General features: G+C 42.3%; 1 protein-coding gene across 1 annotated transcript in view; it reads left to right on the top strand.

Moving 5' to 3' along the window:
- Positions 1 to 24,919, top strand: part of AOAH (acyloxyacyl hydrolase) — a 187,562-nt gene that overhangs the window by 141,795 nt on the left and 20,848 nt on the right. The window contains exons 14-16 of the mRNA XM_058528289.1: positions 10,701 to 10,737; positions 11,509 to 11,583; positions 19,849 to 20,021. Coding sequence (XP_058384272.1) covers positions 10,701 to 10,737; positions 11,509 to 11,583; positions 19,849 to 20,021 — 285 coding nt within the window. The remainder of the gene's footprint in view (positions 1 to 10,700; positions 10,738 to 11,508; positions 11,584 to 19,848; positions 20,022 to 24,919) is intronic.

Below are 24,919 nucleotides of genomic sequence, written 5' to 3'. Positions count from 1 at the left end.
CTAGGGCCATCTGTTAGCAGGATGTGTGAGTTTAGCCATTTGAGGTTGCTATTGTTATTATTACTTCTATAGATTTTAGGTAATATTAAGTACTGCTTACTTAGTTCAGTTCAAGTACTGCTTTAACAAGTACCGTAGACCGAGTAGCTTATAAACAACAGAAATTTATTTCTTACAGGTCTGGAGGCTGGAAGTCTGACATCAGGGTCCAACATGGGCAGGTTCTGGTGAGAGCCTTCTTCAGGGTTGCAAACTGCTGACTTCTCCTTGTATCCCCTCGTGGCATGTCAGAAAGAGAGCGAGCCTCTGGCCTCTTCTTATAAGGGCACTCCATCCTCATGACCTAATTACCTCTCAAAGGCCCAACCTCCAAATCCCATCCCAATGGGGATTAGATTTCAACATATGAATTTTGGAGGAACACAAACATTCAGTCTATAAAATGCACCTTCTCTTGGGGGCCAGCCCAGTGGCATAGTGGTTAAGTCCGGTGTGCTCCGCTTTGGCGGCCCAGGTTCGAGGGTTCAGATCCTGGATGCGGGCCTACACCACTTGTCAAGCCATGCTGTGGCGGTGACCCACATACAAAATAGAGGAAGATTGGCACAGATGTTAGCTCAGGGCTAATCTTCCTCAAGCTAAGAAAAAGAGGAAGATTGGCAACAGATGTCAGCCCAGAGTGACTCTTCCTCACCAAAAAAAAAGTACCTTCTCTAAGACAGACAGTGGGCTAAGTACTTTACATATTCTATCCCCATTTAATCCACAAAGTAACCCTATTTTACAGATGAGGAAAGTGAGGCTCAGAAACTTTAAGTAACTTGCCCAAGGTCCATTAGCTTGTCAGTGGTAGAGCTTAAACCCGTGTCTGTCTCATACCAGACATACCAGAGCATGTCTATCCATGCTCCCAACCATGCCATACTGTCCCTCTTTCGGATTCTAGCCTCTAAAGCCACCATCTTGCTGCCTAAGATAACCAACACCTGCCCTGGAGGCAGCTGAATGTCAGAATGAGATACTTTGACCCAGCCTCCGTGCCAGCCCTCTTCAACAAAAGTGGTCTTCTCAGAAAGGGATAGAGGCAAGAAAAAAGTAGAAGAAGGGTGAAGAGACAAACTATGGATGAGTATTAATCCAGGCTTAGCTGAATTGTTATACATACAAGGGCTTATTATTTTTATACTTGCCACCCCCACCCCATGATCTCCATTCTGGAACAAAATAGGTTTTGTACCTTCACCTAGCTAACTGAGCATCTGCTATTATATTCTTGCCAAAAAAATGCATAACCTGAATTTAATCATGAAGAAACATAAGATAAACGCAAATCAAAGGGCATTCTATAATATAATTGGTCAGTACCCTTCAGAAGTGTCAAGATCATGAAAGACAAAGAAAGACTGAGGAATCAGTCCAGATTAAAGGCGACTAAGGAGATAGGAATACGATATGTGATCCTGAATTGGACTCTGGCCCAGAAAATGGTCATTAGTGGGACAATTAGTGAAATTTGAATAAGGTCTGTAGAGGAACAATTGTATCGTACCAATGTTAATTTCCTGATTTTGGCCATTGTACTATGATTATGAACGATGTTCACGTTTAGGGAATCTGGGTGAAAAATATGTGTAATTCCTTTGTTCTATTTTTGTACTTTTTATAAATTATTTCAACTTCTTGGAAATCATTTCAAAAATAAATTTTTGACACAATTTTATTAAAGCCACAGAGTACAGGGAGAAGCAAAAAAGTTACCTTCACCCAGCAGAAGTAGCCCTTCCGTAAGTATTTGGTGAACCCAACTACTGGGTTGAGTATTTGGTCTCAACCCAAAATGTTGAGAGGAGATGACAGAAATTATTTATAACAAAACAACTAGGACGATTCTATTTGGGAGCCATGATGCAGTGTGGTCAGAGCCACAAAGATTTTAATGCAAATTTTTGAGATGCTTGAACTAAAAGGCAAATGCTTACAGATAGCGCTCAATGCCTCAGGCATCAAAACTTGCTATTTCTTTTAAGGACCAAATGTATCTCCAAGATACAACGTTTAATTATAATAGAAACTTTTGAAAGAGAAACATTTCACTTTGACACATCTCAGATAGAAGGTTACATTTCTCTCCTTTTATTAGGAGACATCATTCCCATTTTTAATGATTTCAAGGCTTTCAATTTCAAAGAATCATTAAACGATGGAGACATTTTGATCCAAGTGGGACTATTTCTTAGTATTTATCTATGCAACCCTTCCCGGCTTCTTGTTCCTTGCAGCTCATCTAGGTAGGAGCAGGCCACCTGACAATGACTGTACCGTGAAGAGCGTGTGTTTCAACTCTTCTGTTAGGTCAGATTTGCATCCTATACCTCTTGAATCTGCACACCTGCAGAGGGCAAATTCAGAAGCAAGTAGCTTACACTTTTTTTATTCAATGGCAAGGGCTCCTGAAGTCCTAGGGGGTCTCCTTTCAAGCCCTTTTGTTTAGGGCTTGAGATAAAGGACATCATGGGGAAAGCTCCCTGCTACTTGAGTTGAGAGCTTAAATGAACTTGCCAGGTTTCTATCAGCTCCAAAGCCCACTGGGCTGTGCCTTTACCCCTGGTCTCCTCTTTTACTTCCCTTCCTCTCATTTTCCACTTGATTTTGCCCGCCCCCCCCCCCCCCGCTCTTTCTGTTTCCTCTCCAATATTGCAATAGGTGCTAGAGATAGAAAGATGAACAAGACAGAGTCCCTGCCTTCAAGAAGATCGTCGCTAAATGGAAAAGAGAGACAAATAAGGAAACAATTATGGTTCTTGCAAAATGACACTTAATATAGGGGTAGGTTGAGGCCTCTGGAGGTGAGAGACATTTAGCTCTGCCTGGAGAAGGAGAGCAAAACCCCACAGAGAAGGTACACTTGAGCAGAGAGCCCTACAGAAAAAAACAGGAGTCCGTAAAGCATAGGGAGATAGTGACTCTGCGCAAAGAGGCTCCAAGGGCGAAATATATTAAGGGAAGAGGGAGAAGTTCAGCGTGGTTGAAGGATACTTGTGAAGCCATGTCAAATTTTGAGACTAGGAGGTAGATTAGAGTCATGCTGAGAAGGCTATTACATTCTTTTAAAAATATATGTTTGGGAGAATCATTTATCTAGTTTGTCACAGAAATTCAGAATCACACTTGTGAATTTGAAAGTATTTTCAGTAGTAGAAACACAATCAGAAACTGTCACAACAAACAATTATTAAGTGCCTACTATTTTGAGCTCAAGGTCAATACATTAGTCTGAATGTTCCTGTTTATTGCAAGCAAACATTTTTAAAGAAAATAAGGAATTTCAATTTATCATGGCGGATTTTTTAATGGGATTATCCAAATCACGCTTTTCAAAATGCTTCCCAAATTATGAAAATACAAGCAAAATCTGCATTATTTAAAATCTAATTAAAGTTAAGTAACATTATTAGGTTTATTTTAGGTCAATGTGTGACACCCTATTTTCTATGAGCTTTTTATACTCTCTATAAGGAATTCAGGTTTCTGGTTCTGGGTACAATGGAGTAAATACTCTCCACTCGGTCTGTCCCCCTGAATGGGGCTATAAAACCTGGACAGAATGAATGGAACAGCTAGTGGAGGACTCTGGAAAGTGAACAGTAGCAGGCTGATTGAAGAAGAAAACTAGAATTAGGAGTGCATACCTCCAAACCAGCAGTGAGGTTAGCATTTTGTTGTCCTCTGATATCTCCCAACCTGGACTCAAGGTCTCCAAAACCCATAAGTGAACAGCGGCCCAGAGAGTGACATGATGTCAGAAGAAACTCTCTAGTTGTCCTGAAATGGGAAAAGGGCCTCCAGGCAGTGACAGCAGCAGCACTGGGGACTTGTAGGTGCCTAAAATTCTGGAGGGGTTGGGGTAAGGGACTGCCAATACAGTTGGAAGAGCTGTAGTCCCAGGAGGGTGGGGCAGACCCCTTATTGCTTATTTTCTTGCTCTGTCCTCCTATCGCTAGATCCTACAATGAGCAAATTTGTGGGAAGTGCATAGGAGACTGGGGAAACAAAAGTTGGGGCTTTAGGACCAGAGAGGGCACCCAGGGAACCAGAGAGTACCAGAGACATCATGGAGAGGGAGGAGCTTGGGAAAGCAACCCCGTAAAGTTCGTTATGAACTGAGCTCACTCCCGAGCTGCATGTGCATGGATCTGATCCTTAATAGCATACCAAAGACTTATAGAACTGAACTTAGATGTAGACCACTGCCCAGGTCCCAGAATGGCCACTCAGTGGCACAGACATGAGACAAATCAAAACAGCACTACAAAGGCTTTGAAAATGAAACTGACAATGAAATCACAACCTCACAGAAGGCTGGTTAGAACTTGCCACCTGATGCTAACCAAGTCGATTGCCTACTATAAGACAAAAATACAAGACTCAGAGCTTTATAATACCCAAAATGCCCAGGATAAAATCCAAAATTACTTAGCATACAAAAAACCAGAAAAATCTCAGCTCACATGGGAAAAGAAACCAACAGATGTCAATGCCCAAATGATACAGATGTTGGAACCATCTGACAAAAACTTTAAAGCAGTGGTTATAAAATGCTCCAAAATGTAAGCAAACACTCTTGAAATGGGTGGAAATTCTTGGCAAAGAAATAGAAGATAGAAAAAAGAACCAAATTAAAATTTTAGAATTGGAAAATACAATAACTGAAATAAAAAGTTCACTAGATGGGCTCAATAGTAGAGTGGACTTGAAGATAGAGCAATGGAACTTATCCAAACCGAGAGAAGACAAGATTGAAGGAATAATGAACAGAACCACAGAACAAGTGAGATAATGCCTGTATTAGGGTTCTCTAGAGAAACATAAACTATAGGAGTTATATATATAAATATAGTTTATATAACAAAAAAAGAGAGAGATGATGATATAGATAGAGAGAGAGAGATCATAAGGAATTAGCTCACATGATTGTAGAGGCTGGGAGAGGTCCAAAATCTGCAGAGTGAGCCAGCAGGCTCAAGACCCAGGAGAGCTAATCCTACAGTTCCAGTCTGAAGGCAGTCCGCTGTAGGACCAGGAAGAGCCAATATTGCAGATGAAGTCCAAAGGCAGTCTGCTGGAGAATTCCCACTTGCTTGGGAGAGGCCAGTCTTTCTGTTTTTATTCTTTTGTTGTATTCAGGCCTTCAATCGATTGGAGGAAACCCACTCACATTTACTCATTTAAATGTTAATCTCATCCAAAACACCCTCACAGAATCATCCAGAATAATGTTTGACCAAATATCTGGGCACCCTGTAGCCAGCCAGGTTGATACATAAAATTAAACATCACAGTACCAAAAAGTCTAGCATTTGTGTTATCAAAGTCCCAAGTGAGAGGAGAAAGAGTACAGTGCAGAAAATGTATTTGAAGAAATAATGGCTGAAAAATTCCCAAATTTGGCAAAAGAAAACAGTGAAGCCCAAACAGGATAACCCCAAAGAAATCCATGCCCTGACACACAATAATCAAACTGAGTCAAAGAGGAAGTCTCAAAAAAATTTAGAAATATTTTTAACTAAATGAAAATACAACATATCAAGTTTGTGGAATACGGCTAACGCTGTGCTTAAAGGGAAATTTATAGCATTAAATGCGTACATTAAAAAAGAAATAAAGGTCTCAAATCAATAATCTAAGCTCCTACCTCAAAAAACTAGGAAAATAACAAAATAAATCCAAGCAAGCAGAAGGAAGGAAATAATAAAAAGAACAGAAACCAATAAAATCAAAAACAGAAAAACAACAGAGAAAAGCAATGAAACCAAAGCTGGATCTTTTAAATGATCAATAAAATTAATAAAGCTTCAACACAGGGTCAAGGGCAAACTTGGCCCGCAGCTTTGGTTTCTTGGCACATGTAGATTTTTAAAAATCATTGAATTAATTGTCAACATCTAAAAATTGGGAGATTTTATAAACTTCCAGATTTCCAACTTCCATTGTGAAATCAGAAGACCTGACAACACTGGCGCCCCATTCTGAATAGCACAAATCCATCAGAGCTGGGTAGTGCCTTCTCTTTCTATACTGGGTTGATCTGTAATTGGCCCAGCCGGCTTCAGACATGTACTGCACCTGCCAGGCCCTGCAGGTGTCTGAGCTTGTGACTCCTGCTCCAGATAGTTCCTTAGAGCCATTTCATGGTTTACTTGAGTGGATTTGTGGTTGATAAACTAAAATGCACCTCATAGTCCTTTTCATAAATTCTTGTATAAGAACTAAGTATAATTCACATATTCTCGTATAGGAACTAAAATCATCTGTTTCAATCATTACTAACGTCTATTGTTAAATTGGTATCTGAAATAGATTACTAGGTGAGATGCTGCTTAGCTGTAAGACCTTGGGCAAGTCTCTTTCCCTCTCTGGGCCTCATCTGTCAAGTGGGTTACCTGATCAGACACTCTTGCAAGTCTCACCCAGCACTGATGCTCCAAGACTTTACACGTGACCTGTAAGGAGTGCTGACAGGCAGTTGTGAAGCTAATGATGCTGAAGCTTGAGAGCCTCTCACTTGCCTGGTGACCATATGTATTTGTAAAATTACCAACTTAAGATATTTAACCACCTTGTCTCTTTCCACTCTGGCTTCCATTTATGTCCGGTCTCCTTGTTACGTTTTGTGTTCTTTTCCTTAAAGAGGATCCCCCAAATCATATAAGCTTCAGAACTCACAACCTGGACCTGCCCCCGTCCTATTAGGATGGTTATACCAAAGATGGCATTAAACTGGAGATTTGTTTCTGAGTCTGTGTAAAAAGCATCAGGTATTTTATTAAGAATTAATTAACAAGTTGTTATCTTAGGACTTCAAAAAAGGAAACACCTACTTTTCTTTCAGTTCTCTGCTTAACACCACTTCTTCAGGGCTTCTCTGTATCCCTAACACTTCATGTTCCTGTCTTATTTAATAACTATAAGCTTCATAAGAACACGACCATATCTTCTCTATTTACTGATGTGTCCCCAGCATCCATTACAATGCCTGGCACATAGTAAGTACTCAATAAATGTTACCGAATCAATGCACTAATTTATGAAGACCTATTCTATTTAAATATACCCCATCTCTTTCCATGAAGAATTTGAGACTGAGCACTTATTCTGGGCCAGGCACAAAAAGTTACAAACTCATGTAGAATACCATTAAAAGTGTCGTATCAGTTTATTTGAATGCCCAAAATATAAAGCACTTTCTGCTGTGGTCAACACTGATCCAGCAGTGGAAACGCAAGCTGAAATTTATTTATGGAAGGACAACCAATGCTGAGGCTATATGAAACTCTTTTTTCTCTTCTTGCAATGCACTATACATTATTTAAAAGGGACTGAATGAGCCAGAATTCAGACTTTGATGTCCATTAAGGACCCTCATCTTTCCATAATTAGGAACAGGTAGATTCTCCATTGGACCACCTTGACAAATAAATAAAATTCCCGTATTTCATGGTCAAATCTTTCCATTTCTTTGAACTATATTGTAGAGACTAGAGTATGGACCTCTTAAGGGTAGTGCCAGTTCATCAAATGCTCACCTTGTTTTGCCACATCCCACAGGCTAGGGGCTATCTTTCTTTCCTGCTCACATCTTCCAGTTCCAACTGCTTCAGTATTTTCTGTAATGGTAGCAACAGCAGTGGCAAAATCAGCAGCTGAGAATAAGTCCATATGCAGGAGGAGAAAGACAATAGAGACTGGGAGGGAGAGAGACAGAAAATGTTGATGGGTTGGCAAAAGGATAGCAGAACAACAGGAAAAGAGAATTAAGAAGAGAAAGTGATATGGGAATTACATAAACTGATTACATAATCTCATAAAACTGAGATTTCCAAAAGGAAATGGAAATCTTGGAAGGTGCAACAACTTTGGAGCTAAGAAACTTCTGTGCTCATATTATAAATACCCACCAGAAAAAAATAAACATTTGGGTGAAAAAGAGCAGGCACGTCCTCTCTCCTTGGGTGGATGCTTGTGAATGCTAGTTTTAAATCCACTACAACAGTTTGCCCTTGGCCTGCCATCCTTGTCCTGAGCAGCAAAGAGATGTGGGTGGTGTGGGCATGGGGGAGGGGCTACCCATGTGGCATGCCATGACAGGTTTTCATTTTCATTTTCCTCAAGCTCTGTGGGTGCTCTGCACCTCAAATTCCCAGCTCTACTCTGGATAATGAGGAAATTATTGGCCTGACCTAGTCCTTTAATTTTTTTTCCCACTCATGGCTTGAGCTTTCGTTAGTTTTCCTTTCTCATTAAGAGAAAAATCAAAGTGTGAGAATTAAACACCTCCTGATTTATTATCTTACTGAAAATGGGAAGTTGAGAGTCATGGAGCTAGAACTGAGTGAAGGGTGCAGCCCATGAGATGAGGAAGCCACCACTGTAAGATACCACGTCAGCACGCAGTGGCGGCCCTCCTTCTCTTCCCTCTTGAGAACAATGGGGAGCAATCTAATACCAAGAAATACTTCGAGTCTCTACGCTTAGGACTCAATGTTGTAAAATCTAGCACCTTCTCTGAGCAGAGATAATAGGCTCAAATCATATTGGATATTCCTCCTTTCAAGTTGGGGTTGGATTTGTGTTAAACCTTTCTCCAGGACTCGATTGTGTGTTTACCCCCATAGATGCTACTCCTCAGGTATAGAGGCCATGTCCAACTCATCTGTTAATTCCCTACAATACATAAGGCACATGGCAGGTGCTCAACAAATGAATGAAGAGGGTAAATTAATGCATGCACGCCAAGATGAACTGACTGCTCTTAATTTGCGTGTTTGTATGCATATTTAATAATACCCTGCCTCACTGCAAAAAGGGAATAAAGACAGTATGGCGGGTTCCTCAAAAAAATTAAACATAGTATTGTCGTGTGTAGTACGATAGTAGTATGTAGTAGTAGTAGTATCGTATCATACTGTTAAACATAGTATGATCAGCAATTTCAATTAGGCATATGTAAACCCAAAAGAATTGAAAGCAGGGACCTAAAAGCAAGATACTTGCACACCAGGGTTCATAGCAACACTATTCACCACAGCCAAAAGGTGGAAACAACCTAAATGTCCATCAATGGATGAACAGATAAACAAAATGTGGCGTATACATAGAATAGGATATTACTCAGCCTTTAAAAGGAAGGAAATTCTTACACATGCTACAAATGGATGAACTTTATGAACATTATGCTACGTGAAATAAGCCAGACACAAAAAAGACAAATATTGTATGATTCCACCTATAAGAGGTATCTAGAATAGTTCAACTCATAGAGACAGAAAGTGGAATGGTGTTACCAGAGGCTGGGGAAGGGTTAATGGGGAGTTATTCTTTAATGCGTGCAGGGCTTCAATTTGGGATGATGGAAAAGTTCTGGAGGTGGATAGTGGTGATGATTGCACAACAATGTGAATGAACTTAATACCACGAATTGTGCACTCAAGAGGGTTAAAATGGTAAAGTTTGTGTGTTGTGTATTTTACACGATAAAACAGGAAATAAAGCAATATTCATTCAATGTACTAACATTCCTGGATCAGCCAAGAGAATATCAACACTGCCCATACAGCTTGCATCTAGTTCTATGTGGCAAAGAGGTGGTCACTGCATGGTCACACGGCTTCAAGGGAACATAGGCCAGCATACCCTTCACAGCTGCACACTGCCCTTTTTCCCGCGTGGATCTGTAAAAACAAGCACTGGCTCTGACATAAAATGCACCTGCCTCCCGAGCTTCCAAGGCTGGAAGTTACAGGAGAATCTTCCCTGTCCCTTGAGTTGCACACCACCTGAGGATTATTCATTTATTGCTGCAGACCAACCTCTAAGAGACAAAAAAGCAGTCAATCTATTTGGGTTCACTCTTTCAAGACTCCCAGCAATGTCATACAGGGAGTTAGAGTTCAACATTGCAGACAGAAGAGACTGGATCTGAATTTCAGTTCTCCAAATTATTAGTTGGGTAGTTTTGGGCAAGTCACTTAAGTGAGCCTCAGTTGCCTCATCTATAAAATGGGAATAGTACTGTGCCTACCTCGCACAGTTGTGCTAAGGCTTAAATTGACTAATAATATAAGTGCTTAACAGAGAGCCTACAATAAAATGAGTATTCAATAAATACAATTTTCGCATAAGAGATACAGTACAGGTGGTAACAGGGATGGAGGAGGAATGTCATGCATGTCGTAACAGGAGTTGAAATATATCAACTCTACAATCTGAACCTTGCACAGGCCAGCCAGCAGGAGGAGCCTCAGGAGTGAGCAGAAATACCAGCAGGCGATTAAATGGGGCTCTCTGGGGAGACTCGCAGTTCCCAAAGAATCCTTTTTACTGTTCCTCTGTTAACTCATTCCTTAATCTTTTGGGTAGTTTTTCTCTCTCGTGATAGACATACACCTTTTTTTCACATGTACTAGAAAGTTTACTCATTCGTGCTTAGGAAATGTTTTGAGACCTGTGAATCCAAAGCATTTAGGGTTATGTTAATATAATGCCAAGTAAACAGAAAACCCATCAAGGAGAGTTCCAGGGTGGTTATTCCCATCAGTGTGGACGGACCCTGACTGTAGAATAACGCTGCTCCTTCCGAGATCTCGGTCACTGACAGTGTTGAATTGAACTCACTAATTTTCATTATTTGCTTAATTACTCAGGTGCATCTTCCCAAAACCTGGAGACATTTGTAGAAAGGTACGTGGAAGAGGGATATAAGAAGTTGTTTTTAAATTGGGTTTCTTATTTTGAAAAACCAATGAAAACTCTCTGTTGTTGCCCCGTAATCACTTGCACTGAGCAACAATGGCTTGTTATTTACTCTCCAAACACTGGGATAGTATCACTTCTTGGGCCAGTGAGCATGGGAAGTGATTAATTTACATAAGTCCTTAAAGACGGATCATAAAAATGCATACAAAGTGGGTAAAACCTAGATCTGCCCAAAGTATCTGAAAAAGACAAAAAGGATTATTTCATAATTTCATATTCCCGCTTTATGAGCAACAAAACAATTTTGTGCTCATTTGGGGCTTAAAATTCAGAAGCAAGGCTCTGGGTGCCCAGAAAGGAAACCGTGGGAAACCCTTGATTTTTCAAAGTTGACTACAGACCCACAGCTGTCAGGATGTCCTATGAATCTGGACGTAAATAACCCAGGTAACTCACCTGTGTTTCTCAATGACAAATGCTGTGAACGATGCTAAGAAGATGGTAACATGTCCCCCTACTGGTGACTTCAATCTACTCTTCAATTCTATGCATTTATGTGGTCTTTCCCTAATAGGGAAGTAGGTTAAAGATTATAGAAAAGAAAGAGGGAAATGATGATGCTGGAATGAAAGAAAAACAGCAAAAAGTTACTAAGAGGGTGATCACACAAAGATTCTTTCACAGGCTCAGCCTGTGATGGTTAAAACGCTGATTTTCCAAGTGTTTGACATTTAGATTCCATCTATGGCTTCTCAGTTTGTCTAGGAACCAACTGTTGGACCATCCAGCCATCGTCATATATGCCATGATTGGAAATGATGTCTGCAACGGGTGAGTTATTGAGAAAGAAGGCTTTGAAAATTCTTTGGCTCTGGGTTTCCCCTCTTCTCCACTCCACTCCGCTCCACCCCACTCCACTAGCCTGCTGTTGAATTGAATTTCTCTATCTTAGCAAGTCCTAGACACATGTGAAATCCACAGAACCAACCTGCGAAGCTGAAAGACCCTTTTAAAAATATCCAATCCATTAATTCTTTGCTCTGATTCACAACAAATGGGTGTGTCATGATCAGTTCTGAATTGTATCACAAGAAATATGCTACTACTAGCCAAGAATCCAAGACTGAGAATCATGACTTTTTAAATAAAATAAGGCAGAATCACGGCTACCCCGTAAGAACAGCTTCCTCCCTCATATTCTGACATGCGTACTTGTGTGGTGGAGAGAGCATAGACTTAGAGCATTTGCAAAGAAACTGCACATAATTCACGGCTAATCCTATTTATGCCCATAACCCATAGTAAGAAAGCAGTTTTGCTAAACTGCTAATTTGTTGTTAGTGCCGTCATGTCGATTCCAACTCCTAGCAACCGTGTGCCCAGCACAGCAGAACCCTGTCCAGTCTTTTTGGGTCATCCTCTCGCCTTCCAAGGCTATATCAGAGGCTATATCCAAGGCTCCACTGCTATTCATGGGGTTTTCATGGCCATTTTTTCTAGAAGTAGGTGGCCAGGTCCTTCTTCCTTGTCTGTCTTAGTCTGGACGCTCTGCTGAAACCTGTCCACCATGGGTGACCCTGCGGTTATTTGAAATACTGATGGCATCGTTTCCAGCATCACAGCAACATGCAGCTTCCACAATCTGGGATGTGGTTCCCTGACTGGGGCAGTGACAGCACCAAATCTTAACCACTAGACCCCTAGGACTGGCTAAACCGCTAATATCAGCAGTGATTTCAAAATGTTGAATGCCTTAGTTCCGCCACAACATTTTGGAAGCTTTCTCAAAATCTGTGTGTACCCCTAAGAATACGCTGCACATGTGAATGCCATCTGTCCTGTGATCATGGCCAAAAAGAAAAAAAAAGTTGAGATCAGATCTAGAACAACTCTGCAGTAGCCATCCACCCACCATTTAGAAAACAGAAAAGCAAAGCCAAGAGAGGTCACGTGGCTTGCCTGATTAATTGATTAATGGCATAGCCAGACTCCAGCCCAAGTGGTACTAGAAGTAAACCATCCTGCTCCCTGCCTACCCTTTGTTTTCCCGTACTTCACTCACAAAGCTCTCTAAGCCTGTGCTAAAAACACAGTTCAGTATTATTAAAGTGTGTTTACCCTAAAGGATACCCACACGAAGTCCTAGAACTCTTATGGTGAAGAAGTTGTAGACCTAATCAGTGACGTGAATTCAGGGCAGGAGATTCAGAGAAAGACTACACCTTGATTCAGAGATGCTGATGTTCCAGATCCTGCCTTGGCACCCCCTAGGCTGGTTTACTGCTCTCCCCAGAACCCCAAGTCTGCCAAGGCTACATGCCGGCAACTCAAGTCCCAACCTCTGTGATGAGCCTCTGGAACTCTCTGGTAAGTGGCAAACACTCCAAAACTTTCCATAAGCCAAGAGCCACACCACTCTCTATATCATCTCCTCCCCACAATAGCCCTAAGAGGCAAGTATGATTGTCCCCATTTTACAGATGAGGAGACTGAGGTTAGGCAAGGATAAGGAACTTGCTTATACTGCTATTGAAAAGCAAACCTGAGGGCTGGCCCTGTGGCTTAGCGGTTAAGTGAGCACGTTCCGCTGCTGGCGGCCCGGGTTCGGATCCCGGGCACACACCGACGCACCGCTTCTCTGGCCATGCTGAGGCCGCGTCCCACATACAGCAACTAGAAGGATGTGCAGCTATGACATACAACTATCTACTGGGGCTTTGGGGGAAAAATAAATAAATAAAATTATAAAAAAAAAAGAAAAGAAAAGAAAACCTGAGAGCCAAGCCAGGTTCTCTGACTAAATTCTGGCTCTTTCTACAGTCCACATTTCTTTTATTTGCTTTCTTTTACTCATTCACTTTTAAAAAGTGTGTATTGACCACCCATGCTGTACCAAATGCTGTGCCAGGCTCTGAGATACCATGACAAAGAGGCCACAGTCCCTGACCTCAAGGAGCTTATGGAAGGAGAAGCATTGAGCTTCAGGCCCCAGCTCTATCACAAAACAAAACAAACCTATGGTCAGATCCACCAGTGCCCCTCCAGCCTCTGGATCGTGTTCCCCTGGAGGGGACAGATAGCAAACTGCTTATACTGAGTGAAGAACATCTGCAGAAAGAGGCTTTGACTGCAACAGCCAGAATCTCTAAAACTGCACTTTTCCAGCAGAGCCTGCTTAGCTAGAGGCCCGTCCAGCCCAGCCCTACTTTTCCTTTTCCAAAGAGCCAAAGGGCAGGCAGACGTCCGCCGGAGACCTGGGCCAGGCTCTCCCCACACCGGGGATCTGGGCAGAGAAGCAGCAAGCATTTGCGTGAAAGAATGGAGTTGGCAGTGTGGGATGTCCCTGCGGTGCCCACTTTGCAACGTCCTGTGGAGGGGTTAGAAAAATAGAGACAGATGGCAACTCTACCTCCCCATCTGCCAGGACGTCAAGGTGGAGCAGATAACCCAAAATGAGCAAAGTGATTTCATAAAAAGCTCAAGCCAGCAACGAGTTGCATAATTAGTCTGTCCTGGAACATGTTTGGGGATATTTGCTTGACTTTCTTCTTTTCTTTTTTTACAATGATGCTAGCTCTACTGAAATAATGCAGCCATGTGCTTCTTTCTCAATTCTATAAACACATGTAGTTACTCAATGAATGAAGGTCATGATTGGAAGATAGCTTTTAGCATCCAGAATTCAAGGAGAAAAATAATATAGACGACTCTAGCTTTCTCATTGTAACCCAACTTGATTTGGCCTAAGCTAACCCAGCTTCCATGGGCCTTTCCTATCATGTCCGCAAAAGCTATGGAATGTGAGCGATAAGGAGGAGAGAATTTCCTGGAATCAGGGCAAATGTGAGTGACCTATAGCAGCAGAACCTTGGGTAGCAGGGGCAGCAATGGGAAATGGGAATGGCTCTTAATAGCCTCAAATCATAAAGGGTGATAAGAGCTCTTCCCCAGAATCCCAACATGACAGCCCAGAAAAGCACATTGTAATCACTGAAAATGTGATAGAATTATAAAAGCATCTGGCACTAGCCACATAAATTGACATGGTTCCGTTTTTTATAGTAGACCTAGAAATTATAAATTGCAAATTTTTCACCTAATGGAGAGAGCCAGGACCACTCCATAGAGGTTGTCTGTGTCCCCGGCCCCCAAGCTTTTTTTCTGCAATGCCAATGTTTTGGATGTCACCCAGGGCAGCTGATCATTACTGCATTAAGAGGAAGCCAGCCAAGGTGCTGACGGGTCACAGGCCGCAAGGAGCCTGGTCTGCCGGGAAATAAGCCATTCCATCCAATCAAACGGTAGAAAAACCAGCAGGGAAGGAAATGGACACAACTCCTGCTGCTCAGAGGAATTGTCTCTCCTGGCCTCCTCGGTTGAGGCATGGGTGCTCAAGGGAATGATACGGAGTTTCCCAAGAAGCCAGCATATTCCAGGGCAGAGCTACTTACAAGGGACCCAGGATGTCTATGCATGTGGTAACGTGGGCCCAGTGAGTCCCCAGCCCATTCCCAGTCTGTGTCAAGACGTCCCTTCAAGGGGGTTGGGTGGGAGGCCTGAAGTAAAGGGCTAACTCTATTTCCTGGATGTTTCAAGAACTCAAATGCCAGCTGTGGGGGAGGTCTGAGCACCCAATGATGAGAAGTCTCTGACCTTTAGTTCTGGTTCTGGGAAACCTTTTCCGCAGAGGCTGCTTGCCTTCTTCCTTGAGAGGTGGCACATCTCTCTGGCATCAACTAGGTGAAATCGGGCTGGAATACCTGCCAGGGTAATAAAATGATCACTGCCGGCCCTGCACCCAAGTCATGAGGCTTATTTTGCATGACCAGACACAATTCATTAGGACAAGGACAGGCTCTGAGCCACCCAAGGGGTGAGGCTCTTTATCTGTTCTGGGCCCCACCGTGTGTTCCTGACATGCGTGAGAGCGTGGCGGTGGGCAACAACTTCTCTCTTGTTATTTTCCCTGGCATAAGCATCATGTCCCCCATGCTGGTTCTCAAATTTCTCCTCTGTAAGCTCAGCACCCCCAACCCGTCACCTCCATCTGAGAAACTGGTGTGAGCTTTTCGGTGTGTGAGGAGGGATGCGGGACACTAGGGTGGACAGGCAAACCTGGGATAGAAGGCAAAGTGGATCTGACCCCTGGGTGGAAAAAGGTTAGACACTTTCAGCTCAGCTCTTTCAGACTTTGACTCATGTCAGAGAAGGCCTAGGAGATGTTTCCCAAACCACTGGGACTCTTTGATCTCCAAAATACTAGTCCTAAGTCCCTTCAAAAACCAACAGAAGTGAAAGAGTACACAGATCAAAATCACATTGAGAATTTTCCAGGGTCAGAGTCCAAAGGCACCTTCTATGGCATCCAATTATGTTGCTGTCCACAATAGAGCAAAGCTGACTGGAGAATGTTCCGTTAGCAACATCGAGGCTTCCATTTTGATTTTACTTCGTAACTAGCCATTTTGGTTATTCTTTGCTAATTTGCAGGGTACTCTTTCATAAGTACAAATTAGCTCAGATTCTGTATTATCATCAGGTTGGTGTCTCTAACCAAAAAATAATCATTAAATAGGGAGTTTGGGAGACTTCACTCCATCTTAACTCATCTTGCCTTTATGTGGTTGGAGAGGCTTAGCTCAGCTAATTGCTTTGTGCCAAAATGCTAATGCATCAGTAGGAGGGGAAAAAATGAGATGCCAAGGCAAAAGTTAACAGGCAGTGTGTGCCAGCTTTACCAATGACAGACGATGACAGGATATAGACACCCAACCTACTTTGGTTTCACCCCTGCTGTCATACTCCAAACACACAGTAAACATAAAACTTGCTTACTCTGGGTGGGTTCTCTTGGTCTGAAAAAACCCACAAGGCAGCCTGAATCCCTTTCACAAACTAGGATCCTTCCAGTGCTTCTGTGCATATGCAAGTCGAGCCAAAGCCCTTACCCAGCCTTCTGCCCCTAATAGGAAGGCAACCTATTCTTAAGTCCTTGGGAGAGCTTTTTATGCAGGTTAGGGAGATTTTTATCATAAAGTAGTCTGTTTCTTTCCAGGGTAACAAAAAACATGAAATTAGTATTCTGTTCTACATGCTGGGGTTTTATAAAATAGGGCATCTTTTTTCTTTCTTTCTTTTTCCTTTTTTAGAAGTGTCCAAGCAACTCGTTACACAGTGTGGAAGCATGTACACCAACCACAACTAACAGCCTACTGGCTGCCCCAAACATCAGACTTGCCCCACAGTTTCCTCTGTGGGGGTACATGTTGCTTGTCACACATTGGCCTGTGTGATCCGCACACCCGTGGTCAGCCTGTCGCCTGCTGGGTAGCAGCAATTTGGGAAGTGATTTTGTTTGACTAAGTGAAATAGGTGGAGGGGAAATGACATAAAATTACAACATTTTCTGTCCATCTCATTAAAACTCAGGCAGAGTCCGGTTTTCTTCCTCCTCCCTTTAGAAAGGATGAAAATGATACAAGAATCTGTCTTATTTTTATTGTTTCTCTGACTACAAAATAACATCTGTTGTGAAAAGTTCAAATAATTCAGGGCTTAGAAAGTGAAAGTTTCCCCATAATTACTTCCTACCACCCCCCACCATCCTGCTCCAAGCCAACCAATTGAGACAGTTCGATGTATTTGCATCCGTATTTTTTCTATGCAAATTCTAATTTACATACGTTAATATTCATTGCAATGAAATAATATTATGTTTACTGCTCTGCAATTTGTTCTTTTCAATCAACAATACTTTTTAGCAATGTTTTCCGTGCTAATACATACAGATTACTTCATTCTTTTTAAATTTTTTTTATTTTATTGAGGTAAAAGTCACATCATGTAAAATTAACCATTTTAAAGTGAACAATTCAGTGGCGTTTAGTACATTCAGAATGCCATGCAACCATCCCCTCTATTTAGTTGCTTCATTCTTTTTAATGGCTGTATAGTGTTCTACTACATGGATGTACTACAATTTATGTAGCCAGGCTTTTTAGCTTTTTCCAGTTTTACACTATTCCAAGCAATGTTGCAATACTTGTTATGTATATTTTTGCACCTTTATGGAAGTGTTACAATAGGACAACTTTCTCAAAGTGAAATTTCAAGGTCAAAAGTTACACCAACTTCAAATTTTCATACATTTTTAAAAATTGTCTCCAAAATGACAGTGCCAATGTCCATTTAGGAGCTCCCTTAAAAGTGAGAATAACGGATACACCTGGGGGCTTCTTTCTGTCCCCTCTTCCCGTGTCACCCATGCCTTGGGCCCAGCCTGTGAGCAATGGACTTACTCTTCTGGTTTGGGATCCATATTAAGTTCCCGAGGGCTACTGTAACAAAGTACCACCAACTGGGTGACTTTGAACAACAGAAATTTATTCTCTCACAGTTCTGGAGGCTAGAAGTCCAAAATCAAGGTGTCAGCAGGGCCATGCTCCCTCTGAAGGGTTTAGGGAAAAGTCTTTCTTTCCTTGTCTTTTCACACTTCTGGTGGCTCCTGGCAAGCCTCAGAATTTCCTGGCTTGTGGCTGTAAAACTCCAATCTCTGCTTCCAGCCTCACATGGCCTTCTTCCCTGTGAGTGCGTCTGTGTGCCCCCTCCTCTTCTTATAATGATAGGAGTTATTGAATTTAGGGTCCACCCTAATCCACTATGACCTCATCTTAACTTAGCTGATTACATCTGCAAAGACTCCTTTTCCAAATAAGGTCATATTCTGATGGAGAGTATTCAACCTACTACAGGATCATTAGGCAAATGTGGAGTTTTAGGGACTCAAAATAGAAAATAACTTATAGTATTATTCCACTTAGGTTAACAGCAGGCTGTTTAAAGCCTAAAGAGTAAATGAAAATCTTAGAGAATTCTATATTCTACTCCCAGGTTAATGCAGGTTAGTATCTTAATTCAAACTTGATGAGTTCCTGAAAGTGTGTAAAAAAGTTAACTGTGCAAAAAATGAGCAATAATAGACGTATATTAAATCCAAAAAATATTCTGGCACCCCTATTTACACCTTTCCTTTTAAACATAACTTGAAAGAAAGAAAGAAAGAAAGAAGGAAGGAACGAAGGAAGGAAAGAAAGAAAGATTAATGTAAATGGAACTTTCAATAATGTATTTTTAGTATTTTGTACATTTCTTACTTTTGTTCTTTTCCAAACCAAATGAAGATAAGTCAACTAGCTTAAATGTAATAAATGTCTGATTAAAGCTAAAGGTTTGCTACTTTCAGTTCACTTCTGATTTCTATCTTTGTCTTAAATTCTTTGATTTTAGGCCTATGCTCTTTCTTTCAACACTTTCTTTTTCTGTTTTCACTAACTTTCATGAAACAGGAAGAGAAAAATATTATTTAAAATTTCAAATACACTCTATAGAGCACAAACACTACTACAGAGAAAAGCAATGATGCAAATTGGAATTGCCTATTGGCAGATATCATTGCAAGGGTATAGCCTGGAATAGCGGTCTATCAGGAAATTCATGAAAATTCAAATTTAGTGTAGAAAGGAGGGATGTAGTGTGGACACATAATGTCACTTCATTTCTCAGTGAAATTCTGTTTCCCTAACTGTGATATATCTGAAAAGTTTTAAAGACCAAGTTGCAGATCTCAAAGTGTCAAACAAATAATAAACAATACCAGATTTCTTTGATTCCCATTAACTGTGTTTGTCAGTCAAGATAGGTGAGGTTATGCTGCAGGAATAAACATCCCCTAAAATCTTAGTAGCATAAAGCAACATTTACTCACACTACATTGTCCATCAGGGATTACCATGGGGCTCTGTTCCAGGACTCAGATTCATGAAGCGACTGCTATCTAGAACATTGCCCAGACCCATGGCAAAGAAAAAGAGCATTGTAGAAGCTCTCATACCATGCAACATGACACACATCACTTCTGCTCAGACCTAATAAGCCAGACCAGTCGCATGGCCCACCCAACCACAAGGGAGTCAGGAAGCCAGAAATATTTTGCAAATAGCACCAATAACCACTACATTGTGTGTGTGTGTGGGGGGGGTATCTTGTATTTGCATGCATCTATCCTTATAATCTACTTTCTGTTTCTTTTACCAACAGAAAGAATGATCCAGTTCCAGAAATGACCACTCCCAAGAAATTGTACTCCAAAGTCATGCAGACTCTGCAGTATCTAAATTCTCACTTGCCAAATGGCAGCCACGTTATTTTATACGGCTTACCAGATGGAACCTTTCTCTGGGATAATTTGCACAGCAGATATCATCCTCTCGGTATCAGTTTGAAGATACTTATACTCTTTAATAATGTTAATGTATACATGGTCCACATTTATATAGTTCAAACTGTGTAAGAATGCACCTAAAATGCACCACAGTACGTAGGTCAGAATGGATGAAGGGAAGAGCACCGAGGTACAAGGTCTAAGGATCAGTATCCAAAGGTGGGCAGAACCATATTCAAAGTCAGAAAGGGCAGAAGTATTTAATGAAGACAAATTGGAAGCTAAGAGTTTGAGTTGGGAAACTCCTTTAAGTGAAGGTGAAATCTAGAATAAGCCAATGAAGCCCAAACAAGAGACGGTAAGCCCTGAGTCAAAGGGAAGGATTTCTCCAAACCTCAATGGTGAGTGCCCCCTGGTAGCCATTCAGAATTCTATAGAACACGGTCTTCCAGTGGGCTTGCTCCCTGCTTCTACATTCTCTTGGAGCCCTTGGCTCTGAAATGCTTTAAAGTTCCTTACAAACATTGTAAAAGTAGTAGTAACTCACATTAGGAAGGGCTGCCATGATAATCCTTAAAACAATCCTGTGAGATAGATGTTTTCATTAATTCCATTTTATAGAAGAAAAAACAAAGGCTCAGAGAGGTTAGGTAGCTTGTCAAATGTTGCAGAGCTTGTTGTGTATGTAAACTGGGTGTAGCAAGGCTCTCTTTCTGTGTTTCAGGGGAGAATATCCTTTCAAAAAATATTTGTTATATGCCAGGCGCTGTTCTAGGCACTGGGTAACCATCAGTGAACACAATAGTCAAAAGTCTCTGCCAACATAGGCTTATATTGCAGTGGGAGAAAGACTCCAAAAGTGTGTCAGGGATGATAAGTGTTACTAGAGAAAATTAAGCAGGGAAGGGAGGTAGGGAGCGCTGGCCTCAGTCCTCTCTGACAGATATCTACAAGGAGAGGCCTGGTAAGCTCCCCTCTGCCCCACATCCACAGCACCTGTGCCAGTCTCTCATGGAAAGGGGCTGCCCCTTCCCTGGTATTGCCATAGCCACCTCCTTAGACCAACCCAAGCTCAAGTGTGCTGGAGGTCCAAGCAGTTTCTACTGAGTCAGGTGAGCAATTCAAAGGAGGAAGATCTGAAACTCCTTCCTCAGTGCCCTTCTCAGGGGGCGGGGTGGAGAGCTTTCCTCTGCATATATAACTTCTCTGTAGCTTTTCCATCTCCTCTTTTTCTCCTCCTACAGTCCCTTTTTAGCCTCCCTCAGGAAGTTTCATCCCTCCCCACACAAGAAAAGATCGGGGTCCCTTTAACTGGTTCTCAAATGTTTCTGGTCCCTTCACTCGGGGGACAATTGTAAATACCCACATTCCAGGCTCCCCACCAACAAGATTGAAGTCATTTTCCTCTTCAGTTACCAAGTGTGCCACAAACATTATTCTTATCCAAGCAGAACACTGTCCAGCCTTGCACGAGGAAAGCACATTCCTCCTGTTCACCCGGCTTTGACACATGCCCCTTAGAAGTGACAACGTGACCACACAGAGGAGAACTTGACTCCATTCTGGGCTGCCTTGGACACATAAAGGACAACCACTTGGGCTGAGAATGTCTCTTTGACTTATCCCACCGTGGATGAAAATTTCAGTTCCCCCAACAGATGTTTTCAGATTCCTAGATTTCTCACATGCTAAGAAATGCTTGGGGAAGGGAAGTTGGAGGCAGGGGAGATGTGCTCCCAATTTACTCTGTCACATCATTAGGGACTTGACTTTAGGTTTTCTGACTTCCAATCCCATTCTTTTTCCATGAACTACGGTTAGACTGCCTCCACAAGTTCAGACATGCCACACAATTCACTTGACTCAACGCCAGTATGTAATAACGACTCCATGCAATTTGGAAGGGAGAAAAGGGTAGGAAAAAAGGTGATTGCGGGACTCATCAATCCCTTTGGTGGATTCTCTAGGCCAGTGGCTCTCATCCAGGGGCAACCCACCCACCCTCACCAGTAATCGCAACTGGAGAGGGGGTGCTACTAGCACCTGGTGGATAGAATCCAGGGATGTCCCTAAACATCATACACTGCACAGGGGGCTGGCCCCTACAATCAAGAATGTCAATAGTGCCAAGGTTGGGAAACCGTGCTCCAGGCTTAGCCTTGTCCTTAAATGGCCTCTCGGCAGCCACTAACCATGCACTAGCATTTCACAGCACACAAGGGAAGAAGGAAAAGGGGGAACAAGTTTGTTCTACATAAACAACCCTGGTTTGAAAAAAAAGTCCAATTAGAGAGAAAGCTGAAACTATCTAAAATTTGTTTAATGTTTTTAAGTTATTATTCATATCCTAAATTATCCCTGCTGCCTGGTTGCCATGGGAAATAAATTATAAACTCCTCAACGAAGCATCAGGGTCCTTCCTAGACAGACCAGGGAAGTAGGCGGGATTTACTCAGCATCCCCATTCCTCCTTTGGCAGACTCATAACTCACTTAGAATGAGAGGCTTGAAGAGACACCTGCTGCCCTCCTGTTGTCTCTGTTCTGCTCTCACTCTCAATCCAATCTTTGGATCTTCTTCATTCCCACCAAACATGAACCAGCAGTGAAGAAGGTTAGTGTTGGACCAGCCTCAGGGTTTGGTTGCTCTGCCTAGATTAGGGTGGATCTCATCTTAATCAATAGCCAGTCACCCAGTCTGATTGCCTGGGGCACTGTGCTAAGGGTTGTATAAGCTAGTAAAGGGAGTTTTCCATTTATTTCTGTCTTTGAGCCTAGAATCATGATGATGATAATCTCTAGACTTAACTTTAGCCACCCCTTAAGGGGTAAGAAAGAGATCAGAGAGCAGAAGGGGTCAGGGGGGAACCCCTGGATCAGCAATACATTCTCTGCTGCCTCAGTAGGACAGGTAAGAACTCAGCCTGACCATTCAGTAAAGAAAAGGCTAAATGCCACAGCATTAGATCAGAGCAGCAGGTAATGGAGGCCCAGAATAAGAATAGTTCCCAGCTCACTCCTGCCAGGAAGGAGGAAGTAATGAATCCCTCCTGGCATCTCTCCTCTTCGCCATGTTTGTGAGTCACTACTAGTCAGTGCCTGGCTGCCAAGGGCTGTGCCAGCCCCACAATTTCCACCAGTAATTAAAATTCCTGGCAAGAATATATTGTCTTTTTGAGGAATTACCAGAAAGTAAGTGTCACATGTTAGGATTCTACTTACATTGATCTTTTGAGAAATGTCAAGCTTGACCAAGGATGAGTCCTCACAGGCACAGTCTATGAGGAAGGCAATCTTTCTATAAATATGTCTGAGATACCTATTATGTGCTTTGGGGGCAAAGATGGTACTAAGATGAAGTCCTTGTCCTCAAAGGAGAAAGAAAAGACAACTCCAACAGGGAAAATAGTATATAGATCCTGACAGTGAGATTACAGAGTGCCGATGACACTGGTACAAGCCATAGGAATTCTGAGAGTATCCGAAGGTTAGACTATGGTCAAGAAGTTTGGGATTGCTAGCTACCAAATAAGTCTGCAAGTAGGCCTTCCTTGAAGGGCCTCTACCACAAAAGATCAACAGTAACAACTTAATTTTACCCCAATTTCTCTTAAATTTGAAACCTAATGTATCTCAAAATACCTTGTAGTATACCTTATATTTTATTACTAGCTTCCTCCCTGTCTGAATGAATGTGGTTTTACTGAGGTTTAACACACTCAGATGGTATTTCATGGAGGTGTGGCTGATCTTTGTTGGTACTAAGCTTTTACGGTGACTAAAATTTCAATTATGGTCCCAGCCTTAAATAAATGCCAAAGACTCTGCCCTAAAGAACTTACAAATGACTGACACTCAAGCTGCTACCATGACCAACTGAGGTAAAACATACCCTTTCATCTTCAGAGGGAGCATATGGCATCCACTGGCCGGCCCACTGGTTCTCCACCCCTTAGACACACACACACACACACACTGTTAGTTCCTCTGCCCTGATAGTTCCTGGCCACTGTGGGATGGTCCTCCTGCCCCTGTCCTCAGCATTCTTGACCAACTTTCTTCACTAGATTCACTTTCTCACTAAGGAGTCACGGACATTGCCTCTTTACAGGTACAACAAGTAGGTAGGATCAGTCTTTGTCCCAGGGCTCCTCAATATGCAAAAATACTATTAAAGTAACAGGGATAAAATGTAATACTTGAAAAGAAAGATTAAATGACCAGCTGACAGTGCCAGTAAGTGGAGAAAAACATAAGAGCTCTTTTCCCTATTCTGTTTCTTTATATCATAAGCCCAGCACAAGCACTCCTAACCAACATTCCACATGACCAGCCACAGTCACTCTACCCCCTAATAGGCAGAAATACCAGAGAGAAGGGAAACCAACTCGTTACACCTTTTCCAGTTATCTTCTAACTACAGCTAACATGCCCTCATCCTGTTCAACAGACTCACTACTCATCTAAGGATTTTCTCTATATCAACTTGCTCCAATTAGAGTCCATGGCACAATAGCAAGGAGATAGAGGGGAAAGGGCAGAGATTTAGAGAAGGTCCAGAAGGAGGACATGCCTTGTGGTCTCATCCTAAGGTGTGCTGGGACCTCAGCAGTAGGACACTAGGAAGAGGGGAGTAAGCTGTGTTGTAACAAGCCCATGGCTGGGCTTAACCCCCAAGGGAGGGCCAGCAGATGAGTCCCCAGTATCCAGGAGCAGGACAAACTCCAGTCCCTCTGGATAACACAGCAATCCAGGCCTGTAGGTGGCAATGAGAAGGTGCAGGAGTGTCACCTGTGGTCAGGCATGAGCTGCCCCCTACCCCAGGTTGAAGAGACTTCAGACACTGGGCAGTGGAAAGAGAGAGGCCACCTCTCAGGGAGAGGGGACCTGTCAGGACCAAGCAGGGTGTCAGGGCCCCAGCCAAGCTACCCAAGTTTTATTACAAGGC

Source organism: Diceros bicornis, chromosome 3, assembly GCF_020826845.1.
Source record: "Diceros bicornis minor isolate mBicDic1 chromosome 3, mDicBic1.mat.cur, whole genome shotgun sequence".
Lineage (NCBI taxonomy): Eukaryota > Metazoa > Chordata > Mammalia > Perissodactyla > Rhinocerotidae > Diceros > Diceros bicornis.
Note: the sequence above shows the minus strand (reverse complement) of the source record. Positions and strands in the feature narration are given on the sequence as shown.